Source organism: Ranitomeya imitator, chromosome 1, assembly GCF_032444005.1.
Source record: "Ranitomeya imitator isolate aRanImi1 chromosome 1, aRanImi1.pri, whole genome shotgun sequence".
Lineage (NCBI taxonomy): Eukaryota > Metazoa > Chordata > Amphibia > Anura > Dendrobatidae > Ranitomeya > Ranitomeya imitator.
In genome coordinates, this window is record NC_091282.1 from 903,897,472 (window position 1) to 903,915,565 (window position 18,094).

At 45.5% G+C, this 18,094-nt stretch overlaps 1 protein-coding gene across 5 annotated transcripts in view; it reads left to right on the forward strand.

Annotated features, from left to right (window-relative positions):
• Positions 1 to 18,094, forward strand: part of YTHDC1 (YTH N6-methyladenosine RNA binding protein C1) — a 100,650-nt gene that overhangs the window by 25,866 nt on the left and 56,690 nt on the right. For 3 of the 5 annotated variants that reach the window (XM_069743383.1, XM_069743384.1, XM_069743386.1), the window contains exons 2-3: positions 6,498 to 6,596; positions 17,391 to 17,713. In XM_069743383.1, coding sequence (XP_069599484.1) covers positions 6,498 to 6,596; positions 17,391 to 17,713 — 422 coding nt within the window. The remainder of the gene's footprint in view (positions 1 to 6,497; positions 6,597 to 17,390; positions 17,714 to 18,094) is intronic. The other 2 variants (XM_069743385.1, XM_069743387.1) reach the window with 1 other exon arrangement.

Genomic DNA, 18,094 nt, shown 5'->3' on the forward strand with positions numbered 1-18,094 from the left:
CTGTGGATTTACCATGGAATTACCGTGCTTTTTCCGCGTACTTTGTGCGGATTCCACCTGCGGTTTTACACCTGCGGATTCCTATTGAGGAGCAGGTGTAAGCCGCTGCAGAATCCGCACAAAGAATTGACATGCTGCGGAATATAAAGCGCTGCGTTTCCGCACGTTTTTTTCCGCAGCATGTGCACTTCGGATTTTGTTTTCCATTGGTTTACATGGTACTGTAAACTCATGGGAAACTGCTGCAGATCCGCAGTGTCAAATTCGCAGCGTGTGCACATACCCTTACTCTTTGTAACTGCAGACTTAGGAATCCCCCCAGTTCACTCACTGTGAGTGGGTGCGGCCTTGCGCCATACATTTGTATTGAGTAGGCTGCTCCACATCTAGAGACAAGGCTATCCAGTGGTCGTGCCTACTAGATGGGCTCTGGCCAGGAATATGCATAATGCATAAGTACAGTACCCGCTGGTCCTTGCTCAGAAACTGGCGAATCCTCTGCTTGGGGGTGTGTTCATAAATCTGCAATCACACAGAGTGACCGCAGACTTGTCAGTTTAGATCTAATGAGACTGGGCCTAAATAGATGCGTATGTTTAATAATATACTATACCAATTAAGTGGTTTTTACCATTCTGGTGGCTTGCCAGTGTAAAGGGTCATCAATGGTAGGATTTCTTTCCACTTACTACAGTGACAACCAACATGGTTGGCATTCCAAAAATACAGATTACAACAAGATAAAGCCGTTAAACTGCTGTAATGTCTCATTTAGTTGTGTTAATATTTTAGTAACAGTTGCACCTTTAAGTGGTTAATATGAGAAAAGCAGCAGGTCTGGTCCTCTGTATGTGATGAGTGGGAGCAGCGTTGTTTACCTCCTTTGTCATTGCTTTGTATGACACTGATAAATCTGAGGCATGTGCATTGTATGAGGTAAAGCTTATGGTCTTAAGGTACCGTCACATTAAGCGACGCTGCAGCGATATAGGCAACGATGCCGATTGCTGCAGCGTCGCTGCGTGGTCGCTGGACCAACGATGCCGAAGTCCCCTGGTAACCAGGGTAAACATCGGGTTACTAAGCGCAGGGCCGCGCTTGATAACCCGATGTTTACCCTGGTTACCATTGTAAATGTAAAAAAAACAAACACTACATACTTACATTCCAGTGTCTGTCCCCCGGCCTCAGCTTCCCTGCACTGTGTAAGCGCCGGCCGTAAAGCAGAGCGGTGACGTCACCGCTGTGCTTTACGGCCGGCGCTCACAGTCAGTGCGGGAAGCTGACGGCGAGGGGACAGACATCGGAATGTAAGTATGTAGTGTTTGGTTTTTTTTTTTTACATTTACAATGGTAACCAGGGTAAACATCGGGTTACTAAGCGTGGCCCTGCGCTTAGTAACCCGATGTTTACCCTGGTTACCAGTGAAGACATCGCTGAATCGGCGTCACACACGCCGATTCAGCGATGTCTGCGGGAGATCCAGCGACGAAATAAAGTTCTGGCCTTTCTGCTCTGACCAGCGATCTCACAGCAGGATCCAGATCGCTGCTGCGTGTCAAACACAACGATATCGCTATCCAGGACGCTGCAACGTCACGGATCGCTAGCGATATCGTTGTTAAGTTGTTCAGTGTGAAGGTACCTTTAGTGACCCTTGTAGAGCTGTGGCTTTTGAGTGAATGTTGTATGTGCAGAGTTATATAATGTTAACTGATGGTGATAAAAGGAAACCAAATGTTGGTGTGCCTTAAGGTACCTTCACACTGAGCAACTTTACAACGAGAACGACAACGATCCGTGACGTTGCAGCGTCCTGGATAGCGTTCTCGTTGTGTTTGACACGCAGCAGCGATCAGGATCCCGCTGTGACATCGCTGGTCGTAGCTAGAAGTCCGGAACTTTATTTTGTCAGGTCGGCGTGTATCGTCATGTTTGACAGCAAAAGCAACGATGCCAGCAATGTTTTAACATGGAGCTAACAACCGGCGAGAACGATAAGTGAGTCGCCGTTACGTCACTGGATCGCTCCTGCATCGTTCTGGTGTTGCCGTGTTTGACGTCTCCTAGCGAGCTAAACAGTGACGCTGCAGCGATCGGCTCGTTGTCTATATCGCAGCAGCGTCGCTTAGTGTAACGTTACCTTAAGGCTAGGGTCACATTGCGTTAGCAGCAGCCCGTTCAGCACATACGCTAATGAGCTGCTGCTAACGCAAGTGCCGGTGCTACATCACGCTAGTGCAGATGGAGCTTCTGCTGCCAGCGTCTCGGGTCCGTCACTCAATGACGGCGCATCACTAGCGCACGCCCATTCTGGGCGTGCGCTAGGCGATGCGTCCGGCAGTGCATTCAATGGCGGCGTCAACGGAGTACGTTACACCGCGTTATGCTGCGGTGTAACGTACTCCGTTTAACGTTGCCCCGGAACGGAATGTGAACCAAGCCTAACCTGGTACTCGGTAATGCACATTTAAAGGGAATCTGTCACCCCAAAAATCGTATATGAGCTAAGGCCACCGGCATCAGTGGCTTATTCTGTAAAGTTGTAGATAAGCCCCCTGATGTAACCTGAAAGGTAAGAAAAACAGGTTATATTATTCTCACCCAGGGGCTGCAGTCCGGTCCGATGGGTGTCGCGATCCTGGTCCGACGCCTCCTAGCTTCATACGATGACGTCCTCTTCTTGTCTTCCTGCCGTGGCTCCAGCGCAGGCGTTTTGTCTGCTCTGTTGAGGGCAGAGCACAGTACTGCAGTGCGCAGGCATCAGGAAAGGTCAGAGAGGCACAGCGCCTACAGTACTTTACGCTGCCCACAACAGGGCAGAAAAAGTACGGATTGTGCCTGATGCAAAAAACCTGATATATGACAGTAGCCTAAGCTGGAATCCAGGTATCTGTTTCTACTTGATGCTGCTCTCAGATTGGATAACCTGGTGGTGGCAGATTTCTTTTAAGCAGACCTGGGAAAAGTGCGGCTCGTGGGCCACATCCGGCCCTCTGGCTGTCTCAGTCCAGTCCATGTACCGAGACAGCCGTGGGGCTGAAAACCCGAGGTCCGCGGGCCGCACCGTACGCGCCTGCTCACTTGCTGTCTCCCGCAGTCGGCATTGGTGGAGGAGGGGCCTCTGGCCACTTTCTCCATGAATCAGCGTGTGAAACAGCTGACGCGATGTCATGTCATCGTGTCAGCTGTGTATCGCCGGAGAGTCAGCGCATTGGAGACAGCAACAGAAGCAGGGCGCCTGGGAACGGGACCAAGGTGAGTGTGGTGTTTTTTTTATATTTGTGTATGAACATGGGGATTCTATGGGTGTGTCATGCTGTACACAGGCTATGGGTGTGTCATGCTGTACACGGTGAGGCTATGGGTGTGTCATGCTGCACACGGTGAGGCTATAGGTGTGTCATGCTGCACACGGTGAGGCTATGGGTGTGTCATGCTGCACACGGGGAGGCTATGGGTGTGTCATGCTGCACACGGGGAGGCTATGGGTGTGTCATGCTGCACACGGGGAGGCTATGGGTGTGTCATGCTGCACACGGGGAGGCTATGGGTGTGTCATGCTGCACACGGGGAGGCTATGGGTGTGTCATGCTGCACACGGGGAGGCTATGGGTGTGTCATGCTGCACACGGGGAGGCTATGGGTGTGTCATGCTGCACACGGGGAGGCTATGGGTGTGTCATGCTGCACACGGGGAGGCTATGGGTGTGTCATGCTGCACACGGGGAGGCTATGGGTGTGTCATGCTGCACACGGGGAGGCTATGGGTGTGTCATGCTGCACACGGGGAGGCTATGGGTGTGTCATGCTGCACACGGGGAGGCTATGGGTGTGTCATGCTGCACACGGGGAGGCTATGGGTGTGTCATGCTGCACACGGGGAGGCTATGGGTGTGTCATGCTGCACACGGGGAGGCTATGGGTGTGTCATGCTGCACACGGGGAGGCTATGGGTGTGTCATGCTGCACACGGGGAGGCTATGGGTGTGTCATGCTGCACACGGGGAGGCTATGGGTGTGTCATGCTGCACACGGGGAGGCTATGGGTGTGTCATGCTGCACACGGGGAGGCTATGGGTGTGTCATGCTGCACACGGGGAGGCTATGGGTGTGTCATGCTGCACACGGGGAGGCTATGGGTGTGTCATGCTGCACACGGGGAGGCTATGGGTGTGTCATGCTGCACACGGGGAGGCTATGGGTGTGTCATGCTGCACACGGGGAGGCTATGGGTGTGTCATGCTGCACACGGGGAGGCTATGGGTGTGTCATGCTGCACACGGGGAGGCTATGGGTGTGTCATGCTGCACACGGGGAGGCTATGGGTGTGTCATGCTGCACACGGGGAGGCTATGGGTGTGTCATGCTGCACACGGGGAGGCTATGGGTGTGTCATGCTGCACACGGGGAGGCTATGGGTGTGTCATGCTGCACACGGGGAGGCTATGGGTGTGTCATGCTGCACACGGGGAGGCTATGGGTGTCTCATGTTGCACACGGGGAGGCTATGGGTGTGTCATGCTGCACACGGGGAGGCTATGGGGGTGACATGCTGCACATAGTGAGGCTATGGAAAGGCTGTATACGGTCATGCAATATATGGGGAGGCTCTGTGAAGCTCAATCAGTATATGGGGAAGCTGTAGGGTCCTCATGCAGTTTATGGGGAGGCTGTGTGGGGCCTCATGCAATATATGGGGAAACTGGGGCTCATGCAGTGCATGGGGAGGCTGTGTGGGGCTCATGCTGTATGTAGGGAGGCTCTGTGGGGCTCATGCCGTACATGGGGAGGCTGTGTGGGGTTCATGCAGTATGTAGGGAGGCTGTGTGGGGTTCATGCAGTATGTAGGGAGGCTCTGTGGGGCTCATGCCGTACATGGGGAGGCTGTGTGGAGCCTCATGCCGTACATGGGGAGGCTGTGTGGGGCTCATGCTGTATATAAGGGGCTCTAGAGGGGTTCAAAGATATATAGGGGGTGTCAGCATACTTAATTATGCTCAGTCAAGTGATACTATTAATAAATTAATATTAAGTAGAATTAATTTCAAGCTATTAGTTCGGCCCTCCACAACAATCATGGTCTCATGTGGCCCCTTGGGAAAATTAATTGCCCACCCCCGCTTTTAAAGGGAACTTATCACACCCCCGGGGCGTTAAGTAAAAGAGCCACCTTCAGCAGCACTAAGGCTGCATTCTGTGAAGATCACTCTTGTTTCTGATCCCTAGTAACAGTGAAATATTGACTTTTATCAATTGTGCCCCATACCTGTATGGAGTCCCAGAGGTAAGGTGTTTCCGCCGCCTCCCAGCCGTCCATCATCCCAATCTCGTGTCTGTGCGCTGCCTCCTGTGTTTCTGTTGCATGCCCGGCGCCTGCCCCCATCTTCCTCCTCTTTCTATTTCCTTTCTTGGCAGCATCTGATGAGCTGGGGAACACGCAATTCACTGGCAGGTCAGCTCATCAGATGCTGCCGAGGGAGGAAAGAGGAGGGAGATGGGGCAAGTGCCTGGCATGTAACAGCAACACAGGAGGCTGCACACAGACGCAAGGGATTGGGATGATGGACAGCTGGGAGGCGGCGGAAATGGGGAGACACCATACCTCTGGGACTCCATACAGGTATGGGGCGCAATTTATAAAAGTCAATATTTCAGTGTTACGCTACGTTCACATTTGCGGCGTTGGGCGCAGCGTCGGCGACGCATGTGTCATGTGCCCCTATCTTTAACATGATGGGCGCATGGATATGCGCCGGTATGTGTTTTGATGCATTGTACGACGCATGCGTCAATTTGGCGCACCAGACAGGGCGCGTACGACGCTACATGTAGCATTTTTCCTGCGTCACATTTTCAATAATAAACACATGCAACGCACTTGCGTCGTACATGCGTCTAAAAATCACATTAGTGTCAATGTAAAACGCATAGGGCGCAGGTGCCTGCGTTGACCTGCGTTGGTCGACGCATGCTTTTTTTTTTAGTTAAATGCAAGTGATATAGTGTCTTGACACTTTTTTGGGTGTTTTGAATCTTCATTAAATTTAGAGAACAACGCATGCGTCAAAAAACGCTGCGTTGTGGATGCGTTTGAGATGCGTTATGCGTTGCGTCGACGACGCTGCGCCCAAAGACGCAAATGTGAACGTAGCCTTACTAGGGATCAGAAACATAAGAGCCACCTTCACAGAATGCAGCCTTAGTGCTGCTGAAGGTGGCTCTTTTACTTAAAAATGCACTGGGGGGGAGGGGACAAGTTCCCTTTAAGCATGGCAGTGACTGCATGTGTGACATATGTTCAAGAACCTATACCAGAGTTCCAAAATCCAGTAACTGAAAATGTGACACATACTAACATGTATGGATAAAAAAGAACTAGTAGGAGACTTGAGCCCTTCTAATTTCAATAAAGCAATTTTTTCAAAAGGAACAGTTCAAAAGTTGTGTCTAGTGTTTTACTCTTAATATATAAATTTTTTTTATCCCTCCTCAGATGGTGAAGTTGTTTTGGATGACATTTTAACTGAGGCTCCAGATCAAGATGATGAATTGTATAACCCTGAAAGTGAGCAGGATGTGAATGAGAAAAAAGGTAAATTATTTACGGTTTCCTGCAAAAATATATTGTGTGTTCAGCACAATGCAGTGAATTCCAGCTCTTAGGGTACCGTCACACAGTGCCATTTCGATCGCTACGACGGTACGATTCGTGACGTTCCAGCGATATCGTTACGATATCGCTGTGTCTGACACGCAGCAGCGATCAGGGATCCTGCTGAGAATCGTACGTCGTAGCAGATAGTTTGGAACTTTGTTTCGTCGCTGGATCTCCCGCTGTCATCGCTAGATCGGTGTGTGTGACACCGATCTAGCGATGCGATCGCTTGTAACCAGGGTAAACATCGGGTAACTAAGCGCAGGGCCGCGCTTAGTAACCCGATGTTTAGCCTGGTTACCAGCGTAAATGTAAAAAAAAAAAAAACAGCACATACTTACATTCCGGTGTCTGTCAGGTCCCTTGCCGTCTGCTTCCCGCACTGTGACTGCCGGCCGTAAAGTGAAAGCAGAGCGGTGACGTCACCGCTGTGCTGTGCTTTCACTTTACGGCCGGCAGTCAGTGAGTGCGGGAAGCAGACGGCAAGGGACCTGACGGACACCGGAATGTAAGTATGTGCTGTTTGTTTGTTTTTTACGCTGGTAACCAGGGTAAACATCGGGTTACTAAGCGCGGTCCTGCACTTAGTTACCCGATGTTTACCCTGGTTACCCGGGGACCTCGGCATCGTTGGTCGCTGGAGAGCTGTCTGTGTGACAGCTCCCCAGCGACCACACTACGATTTACCTACGATCACGGCCAGGTCGTATCGCTGGTCGTGATCGTAGGTAAATCGTATAGTGTGACGGTACCCTTAGTGTTATAATAGATAGAATCCATGGTCAAATCTGCAGGAAATTGTGTAAACCTGTGTTCACATGCAGTGTTTTTTTAATGCAAATTAAAAGCTGCTTTTTTACAATACCAGAAATGTCATTCACACCCTTGTGTTTTTGTAGATTTTCACTTATTGAAAGCAATATAAAGTGAAAAAATGCTCCAAAAAGCAAATGTTTTGGTGAAATAAAACTAACTCTATTAAACGTAATTAAAGGGAGTCTGTCACCCCAAAATTCGCCTATAAGCTGCAGCCACTGGCATCAGGGGCTTATCTACAGCATTCTGTAATGCTGTAGATAAGCCCCCCGATGTCACCTGAAAGATAAGAAAAACAAGTTAGATTATACTCACCCAGGGGCGGTCCGGTCTGATGGGTGTTGCGGTCCGGCGTCTCCATCTTCATGCGATGACGTCCTTTTCCTTGCTTCCTGCCGCGGCTCTGGCGCAGGTGTACTGATTTTCCCTGTTGAGGGCAGAGCAAAGTATTGCAGTGCGTAGGTGCTGTGTCTCTGACCTTTCCTGGCGCCTGCGCACTGCAGTACTTTTCTCTGCCCTCAACAGGGCAGACAAAGTACGCCTGCGAAGGAGCAGCGGCAGGAAGCAAAGAGGACAACATCAACAAAGATGGGAGGCGCTGGACCTGGACCGCGACACCCATCGGACCGGACCACCCCTGGGTGAGTATAATATAACTTGTTTTTCTTATCTTTCAGGTGACATCGGGGGCTTATCTACAGCATTACAGAATGCATTACAGAATGCTGTAGATAAGCCCCTGATGGCGGTGGCCGCAGCTTATAGGCAAATTTTGTGGTGACAAATTCCCTTTAATCACAGAATTGGTAACCCACAAAGTAAAACGCCGTGGTGACCAAAAGGTGGTACTGAAATTATTTTTTATTGATAAAGTCATAAAAAACAATTATGTTGAGTAAGATGCTAGTTCATTAAAAAGGGACACTTATGCCATGGAATACCACATAGCACTGGCTAAAATTAAGCATGGTCCAAATTATAAACAGTGTATGTAAATAAGTGTCCTGAGAAAAGGACATAAAGTGCAAAAGATATAATCACGAGAAAGTAGTGTCAGAAAATGTGACCAATTTGAAGCAGCAATTAGTGAAGACAAAGTAATAAAGTAGCTGTCACTGAGACATTAAGCCTGTGCTAACATGGGCTGTTTACAATACATATCCTGTATAGTCAACAGGCGATAACATTCAAAAAGGTATTCACAATTTGAATGTGGCTTCTGTGAAGTAGATTGAATAGTATTTACTGACACTTCAGGTGTACGTAATGCAGCAATAATAGGGCATACATTACCAGTGGTGTGCATGTGAATATCCTGTGCGTCCCTCTGCCTCGACGCATGTTTCGCACTGCTTTGGGAGGCGCCTTCCCTTTGGAGCTTTGCATTGTGCCTGAAAAGTATTTCCCGATTACATGTAGGGTATTAGCGCACTCAAGAGACATTTTTACAAACTTGAGGTTAACTTTTTTTCCTATTAACCCTCGGAAAACTTAAACCTTGCGGTCTAAAACAACATTTTAGTGATTTTGAAAATGAAATTTATTCTTTCTTCACCGCCCAATGGTGTAAAATTCTGTGAGGTACATGTGAAAATATGATCAGTGCATTCCTGAAATGAATTCATTGCTGGTGGAAAGGTGTAGTTTGTAAAATGAAGTCACGTATGGAGGGCGTGGGGCTTTTGCTGGCACATCAGGGTCTCTGCCAATGTGACATGGCACCTTCAAACCATACCAGCAAAATCTGAACTCAAATATGGCGCTTCTTCCTTTCTGAACTTTGCACTTTACTTCAAAAGTAGTATTTCCCCACATATGGGGGTATCTGTATACTCAGGAGAAATTGCACAACAATCCTGCTATTTTTGCTAAAATGAAAAATTGTGTGATGCACATGGGGTTTCAGGGTGCTCACCACGCATCTAGATACATTTCTTGAGGGGGTCTAGTTTCCAAATGGGGTCAATTGTGGGGAGTTTCCACTGTTAAGGCACATCAGGGGCTCTCCAAACGGGACATAGCGTCAACTCTCCATACCAGCACAATTTTATGTTCAGAAAGTCAAATTGTACTGCCAAACAGTTGTTTTCTCTTTTCATATGGGTATTGGTGTGCTGAAGAGCAATTACACAACAAATTTTTTTGGGAAAAAATTGGGTCTAAAGTAAAGTTTTTCTGAAAAAAGTTAAATGTTCATTTTTTTCCTTCCACATTGCAAAAATTCCTGTGAAGCACCTGAATGTTTAATAAGCTTCTTAACCCCTTAGTGACGGAGCCAAATTTTTTAAATCTGACCAGTGTCACTTTATGTTGTAATAACTCTGCAACGCTAGAACAAATCCCAGTGATTTTGAGATTGTTTTTTCATGACACCTTATACTTTCTGATAATGGTCAATTTAGGTCAATATGTTTTGTTTATTTATAAAAAATATCAAAAATTTGAGAAAAATGTTAAAAAATTAGCAATTTTCAAACTTTGAATGATTATCCCTTTAATCCAGATGGCCATACCACAATAAACCATTAATAAATAACATTTCCCTCATGTCGGCTTTACATCAGCACCATTTGTAAAATGTTATTTTATTTTGTTAGAATTTTAGGAGGATTAAAAATGTAGCAGCAATTTTTCATTTTTTCAAGGAAATTTACTAAATTAATTTTTTTTAGGGACTTATCCATGTTTGAAGTGACTTTATGGGTCTCATATATAGGGGAAACCCCCAAACGTGATACCATTTTAAAAACCGCACCCCCTGACAAATTGAAAACTGCTGTCAGGTAGTTCATTAACTCTTCAGGTGCTTTACAGGAATTAATGCAAAGTGGCATGATAGGAATGAAAATGTGTATTTTTACCACCTAAATGTCTCTAACTTCTGAACAGATTACTACAGCCATCAGACTCTAAAGGTACCTTCACACTGAACAACATTACAACGATAGCGATCCGTGACGTTGCAGCGTCCTGGACAGCGATATCGTTTTTTGACACGCAGCAGCAATCAGGATCCTGCTGTGACATCGCTGGTCGGAGCTAGAAGGCCAGAACTTTATTTCGTCGCTGAATCGGCGTGTGTGACGCCGATCCAGCGATGTGTTCACTGGTAACCAGGGTAAACATCGGGTTACTAAGCGCAGGGCCGCGCTTAGTAACCCGATGTTTACCCTGGTTACCATTGTAAATGTAAAAAAAAACACATACTCGCATTCCGGTGCCTGTCACGTCCCCTGTTGTCTGCTTCCCTGCACTCCTCCTGCATCCTGTGTCAGCGCCGGCCATAAAGCAGAGCACAGCGGTGACATCACCGCTCTGCTTTATGGCCGGCGCTTATACAGGATGCAGGAGGAGTGCAGGGAAGCGGACGCCGGGGGACGTGACAAACACCGGAATGTGAGTATGTGTTTTTTTTTTTTTTTACATTTACAGTGGTAACCAGGGTAAACATCGGGTTACTAAGCGCAGCCCTGCGCTTAGTAACCCGATGTTTACCCTGGTTACCAAGGGACTTCGGCATTGTTCGTCGCTGGAGAGCTGTCTGTGTGACAGCTCTCCAGCGACCGCACAAGGACTTTCCAACGATCACGGCCAGGTCGTATCGTTGGGAAAGTTTCTGAGTGTGATGGTACCTTAAGGCTGCTATTTGGTCATGAATTGCCATGGCAAACATCAGGACCGCAAAATCAAGATTTGAGGGCACCAATTTGGTTAAATAGGAAGCCCTGACACTCTGTTAACCATTTATAATGATGTAGTCACTATTGACAGCAGCATCTAAGGGGTTAAACAGATTTGGACGGTGCCAACACTGATCATGGCTGATGCAGCATGTTGTCAGCTATAGTGGACAGCCGACAGCTACTGGATTGTCACCTGTATGGGGAGGCTATTCTCTTATATCTCAAGTCAGTTAAGACGTATTGGCTGTCATTAAGGGGTTAAATGTTGTTTTCAGCACTTCACTTTGAGGGGTGCATTTTTTTTTAGAATGCTGTCACTTTTGGTATTTCCTGTCATATAGGCCCCTCAGTCACTTCAAATGTGATGTGGTCCCTAAAAAAAAAATGGTTTTGTACACTTTGTTGGAAAAATTAGAAATTGCTGGTCAACTTTTAACCTTTCTAACTTAGTAGCTAAAAAAGAAAAGGTTTTAAACATTGTGCAGATTGTAAAGTAGTTTAAAGTCCTAAAAAAGTACAATTTTGAACATGCAGAATGTTGAAAATTTTATTCCCCCTTCCCCCCCACAAATAAACGTAAATGATATCGAAGAAATTTTACCACAATCATGAAGTACAATATGTCACAATAAAACAATGTCAGTATCGCTGGGATCCGTTGAAACGTTCCAGATTTATTACCTCATAAAGTGACAGTGGTCAGAATGCTAAAATCTGGCCTAGTCATGAAGGTGAAAACAGGCTTGGAGGGGGAGTTAAATGTCTGTAGCCTTGTTTGTTTTACATTGGAAAAAAAAATTTGTATCAATCCAGAGTGTGAAAAATAGTATTGAGCCCCTAATAGATGTTTTCTACCAGTTTAATCAGCTTGGTAACTGCTCTTGTATTTGGTATATGGAAGGCGTTGTAAATGTTTTTATTTTCACACTGGGAACTATAGTTTTCTGATATCAATTTTAACCCCTTTCTACCTTTGGATGTACTATTCCGTCCATGTGGGGTGGGCCCTACTTCCCAAGGACGGAATAGTACGTCCAGAGCGATCAGCCATGCTCACGGGGGGGAACGCGGCCGGGTGTCAGCTGACTATCGCAGCTGACATCCGGCAGTATGTGCCAGGAGCTGTCACGGACCGCCCTCGGCACATTAACCCCCGGCACACTGCGATCAAACATGCCTTATCTCTGTGTAATGCATGTAATTGTGTGTTTATGGGTCGATCATATTATGTTTATGTCCATCCAAGAAAAAAGTAAAGCTGCACAGCCGCTATATATGTCTCAGCTAAGATAAGCGCGTGGTGGGATGGGAGAGCCCGATCCTCACAGTGGCGGTGCTCGCATGAAGACAAGCAACAAATCCATGACATATAGAAGAAAAATGCGGCAGCACTCACCGAAGGTTGCGTGGTCCGAATTCTTTATTAGAAACACTTACAGTGCAGATAACATGCTGACGGCACGGGGGAGCAGGAAAGGCGAGGAGGTGAGCAGGGAAAGACAACGGCCGTTTCGCGCCGACTGTAGCGCTTCAACGGGTCTCCCGTTGAAGCGCTACAGTCGGCGCGAAACGGCCGTTGTCTTTCCCTGCTCACCTCCTCGCCTTTCCTGCTCCCCCGTGCCGTCAGCATGTTATCTGCACTGTAAGTGTTTCTAATAAAGAATTCGGACCACGCAACCTTCGGTGAGTGCTGCCGCATTTTTCTTCTATATGTCATATGTTTATAATGCCGACTAGTAGTTAAAATTCATTTACGCACAGGCCTGTATATTATTTATAGTACAGTGCCATTAATGCTGCGAGCCGTACTATACCTTCATGTGTGATTATTATAATGGTGATATTCTGTTAGTCATATCATTCTCATCTAGATATAAGTTCCATTTTTTGCCTATACACCATTGTATATCCTTTACATATATTGTTCACTTGTGTGCACATTGCTCCCCATCACACCCATGTCCAAGGGGGTGGTTCTTCATTTGGAACCCATGATCCAATTTGGTTTTTAAGTGATTTTAATAGTGTGGTGTTTGTTCTTTGGTTGACAAATAAAAATAATTTTGTATAGTTGTGTAAATAGTGGTGGTCCCCTTTATATAGCTTGACGCTCTTTTTCTTTGTATCTTGTATCCTATTCATGTCATGCTTAGGGTAAACCCCCTATTTTTGGTACTGGTATCATGCCTGGATGGTGCCCTCCACTACTTCTTTGTTCAAACATGATCGCAGTGTTCCAGCGGTATAGGGAAGCATCGCGCAGGGAAGGGGCTTCCTGCGTGCTTCCCTGAGACCCTCAGAGCAACGCGATGTGATCGCGTTGCTCCGAGGGTCTCTTACCTCCTCCTCCCTGCAGGCCCGGATCCAAAATGGCCGCGGGGCTGCATCCGAGCAGGCATCGGGAAGCCTCCCTGCTGTACATGTCAGATCGCTGATCTGACACAGTGCACAGCAAAGTGTCAGATCAGCGATCTGTCGATATAATGTGATGTCCCCCCCTGGGGCAAAGTAAGAAAGTAAAAAAAAAAAAAAAAAAATGTTCCAATAAATACATTCCTTCATATAAAAAAACAATAAAAGTACACATATTTAGTATTGCAGCGTATGTAACGACCCCACCTATAAAACTGTCCCACTAGTTAACCCCTTCAGTGAACACCGTAAAAAAAAGAGGCAAAAAACGCTTTATCATACCGCCGAACAAAAAGTGGAATAACACGCGATCAAAAAGATAGATATAAATAACCATGGTACCGCTGAAAACGTAATCTTGTCCTGCAAAAAAACGAGCTGCCATAGAGCATAATCAGCGAAAAAATAAGTTATAGTCCTCAGAATAAAGCGATGCAAAAATAATTATTTTTTCTAGAAAATAGTTATCGTATAAAAGCGCCAAAACATAAAAAAAGATATAAATGAGGTATCGCTGTAATCGTACTGACCTGAAGAATAAAACTGCTTTATCCATTTTACCAAGCGCGGAACGGTATAAACGCGCCCCCCACCCCCCCCCCCCCCAAAAAAAAAAGAGAGAAATTCATGAATAGCTGGTTTTTGGTCGTTCTGAATAAATCGGAATACAAAGAGATCAAAAAATGTCACATTCCCGAAAATGTTACCAATAAAAACATCTACTTGTCCCGCAAAAAACAAGACCTCACATGACTCTGTGGACCAAAATATGGAAGAATTATAGCTCTCAAAATGTGTTAACGCAAAAAATATTTTTTGCAATAAAAAGTCTTTTAGTGTCTGATGGCTGCCAATCATAAACATCCGCTAAAAAACCCGCTATAAATAGTAAATCAAACCCCCCTTCATCACCCCCTTAGTTAGGGAAAAATTAAAAAATTTAAAAAAATGTATTTCCATTTTCCCGCTAGGGTTAGGGCAACGGTTAGGGTTTGGATTACATTTACGGTTGGGAATAGGGTTGGGATTAGGGTTAGGGGTGTGGTTAGGGTTACCGTTGAGATTAGGGTTATGGGTGTGTTTGGATTAGGGTTTCAGTTATAATTGAGGGGTTTCCACTGTTTAGACACATCAGGGGCTCTCCAAACGCAGCATGGCGTCCGATCTCAATTCAAGCCAATTCTGCGTTGAAAAAGTAAAACAGCGCTCCTTCCTCTCCCGTGCGCCCAAACAGGGGTTTACCCCAACATATGCAGTATCAGCGTTCTCGGGTCACATTGGACAACAACTTTTGGGGTTCAATTTCAACTGTTACCCTTGGAAAAATACAAAACTGGGGGCTAAAAAATAATTTTTGTGGAAACAAAAGAAAGATTTTTTTATTTTCACGTCTCTGCGTTATAAACTGTAGTGAAACACTTGGGGGTTCAAAGTTCTCACAGCACATCTAGATAAGTTCCTTGGGGGGTCTAGTTTCCAATATGGGGTCACTTGTGGGGGGTTTCTACTGTTTAGGTACATCAGGGGCTCTGCAAACGCAATGTGACGCCTGCAGACCAATCCATCTAAGTCTGCATTCCAAATGGCGCTGCTTCCCTTCCGAGCCCTCCCATGCGCCCAAACGGTGGTTCCCCCCATCCACATATGGGGTATCAGTGTACTCAGGACAATTTGGACAACAACTTTTGGGGTTCAATTTCTCCTGTTACCCTTGGGAAAATACAAAACTAAGGGCTAAAAAATAATTTTTGTGGGAAAAAAATAATTTTTATTTTCACTGCTCTGCGTTATAAACTGTAGTGAAACACTTGGGGGTTTAAAGCTCTCACAACACATCTAGATGAGTTCCTTAGGGGGTCTACTTTCCAAAATGGTGTCACTTGTGGGGGGTTTCAATGTTTAGGCACATCAGTGGCTCTCCAAACGCAGCATGGCGTCCCATCTCAATTCCAGTCAATTTTGCATTGAAAAGTCAAATAGCGCTCCTTCCCTTCCGAGCTCTGCCGTGCGCCCAAACAGTGGTTTACCCCCACATATGGGGTATCAGCGTACTCAGGACAGATTGTACAACAACCTTTGGGGTCCAATTTCTTCTCTTACCCTTGGGAAAATAAAACAAATTGGAGCTGAAGTACGGTAAATTTTTTGTGAAAAAAGTTAAATGTTCATTTTTATTTAAACATTCCAAAAATTCCAGCGAAGCACTTGAAGGGTGTCACTTTTTGGTATTTTGTATCATGTAGACGCCTCAAAGTGACTTCAAATGTGATGTGGTCCCTAAAAAAAAAAAAAAAAACGGTGGTGTAAAAATGAGAAATCGCTTGTCAACTTTTAACCCTTATAACTCCCTAACAAAAAAAAATGTTGGTTCCAAAATTGTGCTGATGTAACGTAGACACGTGGGAAATGTTACTTAAGTATTTTGTGACATATCTGTGATTTGATTGCATAAAAATTCAAAGTTGGAAAATTGCGAAATTTTCGCCAAATTAGTTTTTTTTCACAAATAAACGCAGGTAATATCAAATATCAGAAATTTTACCACTATCATGAAGTACAACATGTCACGAGTAAACAATGTCAGAATAACCGGGATCCGTTGAGGCGTTCCAGAGTTATAACCTCATAAAGGGACAGTGGTCAGAATTGTAAAAATTGGCCTGGTCATTGTGCAAACCTCCCTTGGGGTTAAAGGGGACCTTTCAGTTTTAGCATGTTAAACTGGCCACATCTTGAAATAGTGACTTACAAGCTCAATAAGAAGTAGTTTACATTTTTCAGCACCATTGTGGAGACATTGGATTTTAAACTTTATATTCTAATTTCCCCTTAACCAAGGAGCATTACCAGAAATTCGTCTTTGGGCATGGTTTTTCCTGCTTTTTTTCCCCCCTTACAGGAGAAACTACTCTTAGCTTTACGAGTCATGTGCTTTATTTTTTTTTAATCTGCATGACACTACCCAATCATAAGCAGGAGATGTCATGCAGGGGGGAAAGGAGATGCCCCTAGAGAAACTTACAGCAGGTCTTCTCCTGTGAGACGTAGTGACTCGGAGCCAACTGTGATATATACAGTACATCTGCTGTACAGAGTACAACAGAGATAAGTCATTACAAACGGCTCTCGTCCAGAGCTGACACTGCCTTGAGATGTTTGTAAAGAGACTGCTGTACTCCACACCGTAGATGCTGAAATCATGGAGGAGAGCATGGCTGTCATTATGTCTCACAGGAGAAACTCTGGTCTTTTCGAGGGGGTGGGTGTTCTTATCACCCTTGCATTTTGCTGTCTACTCATGATGGGCAATGTAAAAAAAAAAAAAAAAAAGTACGTGCCCCCAGAGACTCTCTTCCAATGCGGTCTTGGTTGAAGGGGAAATTGGAATCTAAAATTTTCTATCTACTGTTGCTACAACAGAGATGAGAAATTAAAATTGCCTTTTTTTTTTTAATTCGACTGCAGCCATTATCCCTTTATTTGTCCAGTTTAACATTCTAAAACTGGTGAAAGTCCTCTTTAACAACCATTCAGGAAGCAAAAGAAGCCTTTTAATTGTCCAGTGTAAATAGACCTCGCTTGTTGCTTAAGTAGTATAAAATTTTTTGTTCTTTTTTATGTGAATATAGTTAAGTGTCTCAAGTGAAAAGAAACAAAACATCATAGCTATAGCTATGGTTTTTAGTAGGGCTGAAATGTATCCTCCTATTCTGGAGCATAGTTTCTGTATAAATTTAAGCTATAAATATATTTTTTTAATTTATAATTTTGGTAATCTTATTCTTAATGGAAAATGTTTTTTTTTTTCCCCCTCCTAAAGGGTCAAAAAGAAAAAGTGATAGAGTTGAAATGTCTGAACCAAAGAGGCAAAAACCGTCCCCTCATTTAGCAAGGCCTCCACCCCAAAGGCTGTCTGGAAGTGCAAGAAGGGTTGTCGGCTCCAAAGGAAAGCAGGCGTCTGATTACAAGAGTGATGATTTCCAGAGACATGACAGGAACAGAAGACCTGAGGGTGACCGAAGAATACATTCATCTAGTAGTACCTCCCGGGATGGTTTTAAAGGATCTCAAGACAAAGTGAGCTCAAGGAAGAGGGAATCTGAGAGAAGACCCAAATCCAATACTCCAGAAGTGGCTCCCGAGGTATCGGCTTAAATTGCTTGGATGTCATAACTGAATGGGGTCTTAATAATAATAATAATAATCTTTTATATAGCGCTAACATATCCCGCAGCGCTTTACAGGTTGCACACATTATCATCACTGTCCCCGATGAGGCTCACAATCTATATTCCCTATCAGTATGTCTTTGGAATGTGGGAGGAAATCGGAGAACCCGGAGGAAACCCACGCAAACACGGAGAGAACATACAAACTCTCTGCAGATGTTGTCCTTGGTGGGGTTTGAACCCATGACTCCCACGTTTGACAGCGGCATTTAACTAGTTAATAGGTGCGGGCAGATCGCGATTCTGCCCGCGCCTATTACGGGCACATGTCAGCTGTTCAAAACAGCTGACATGC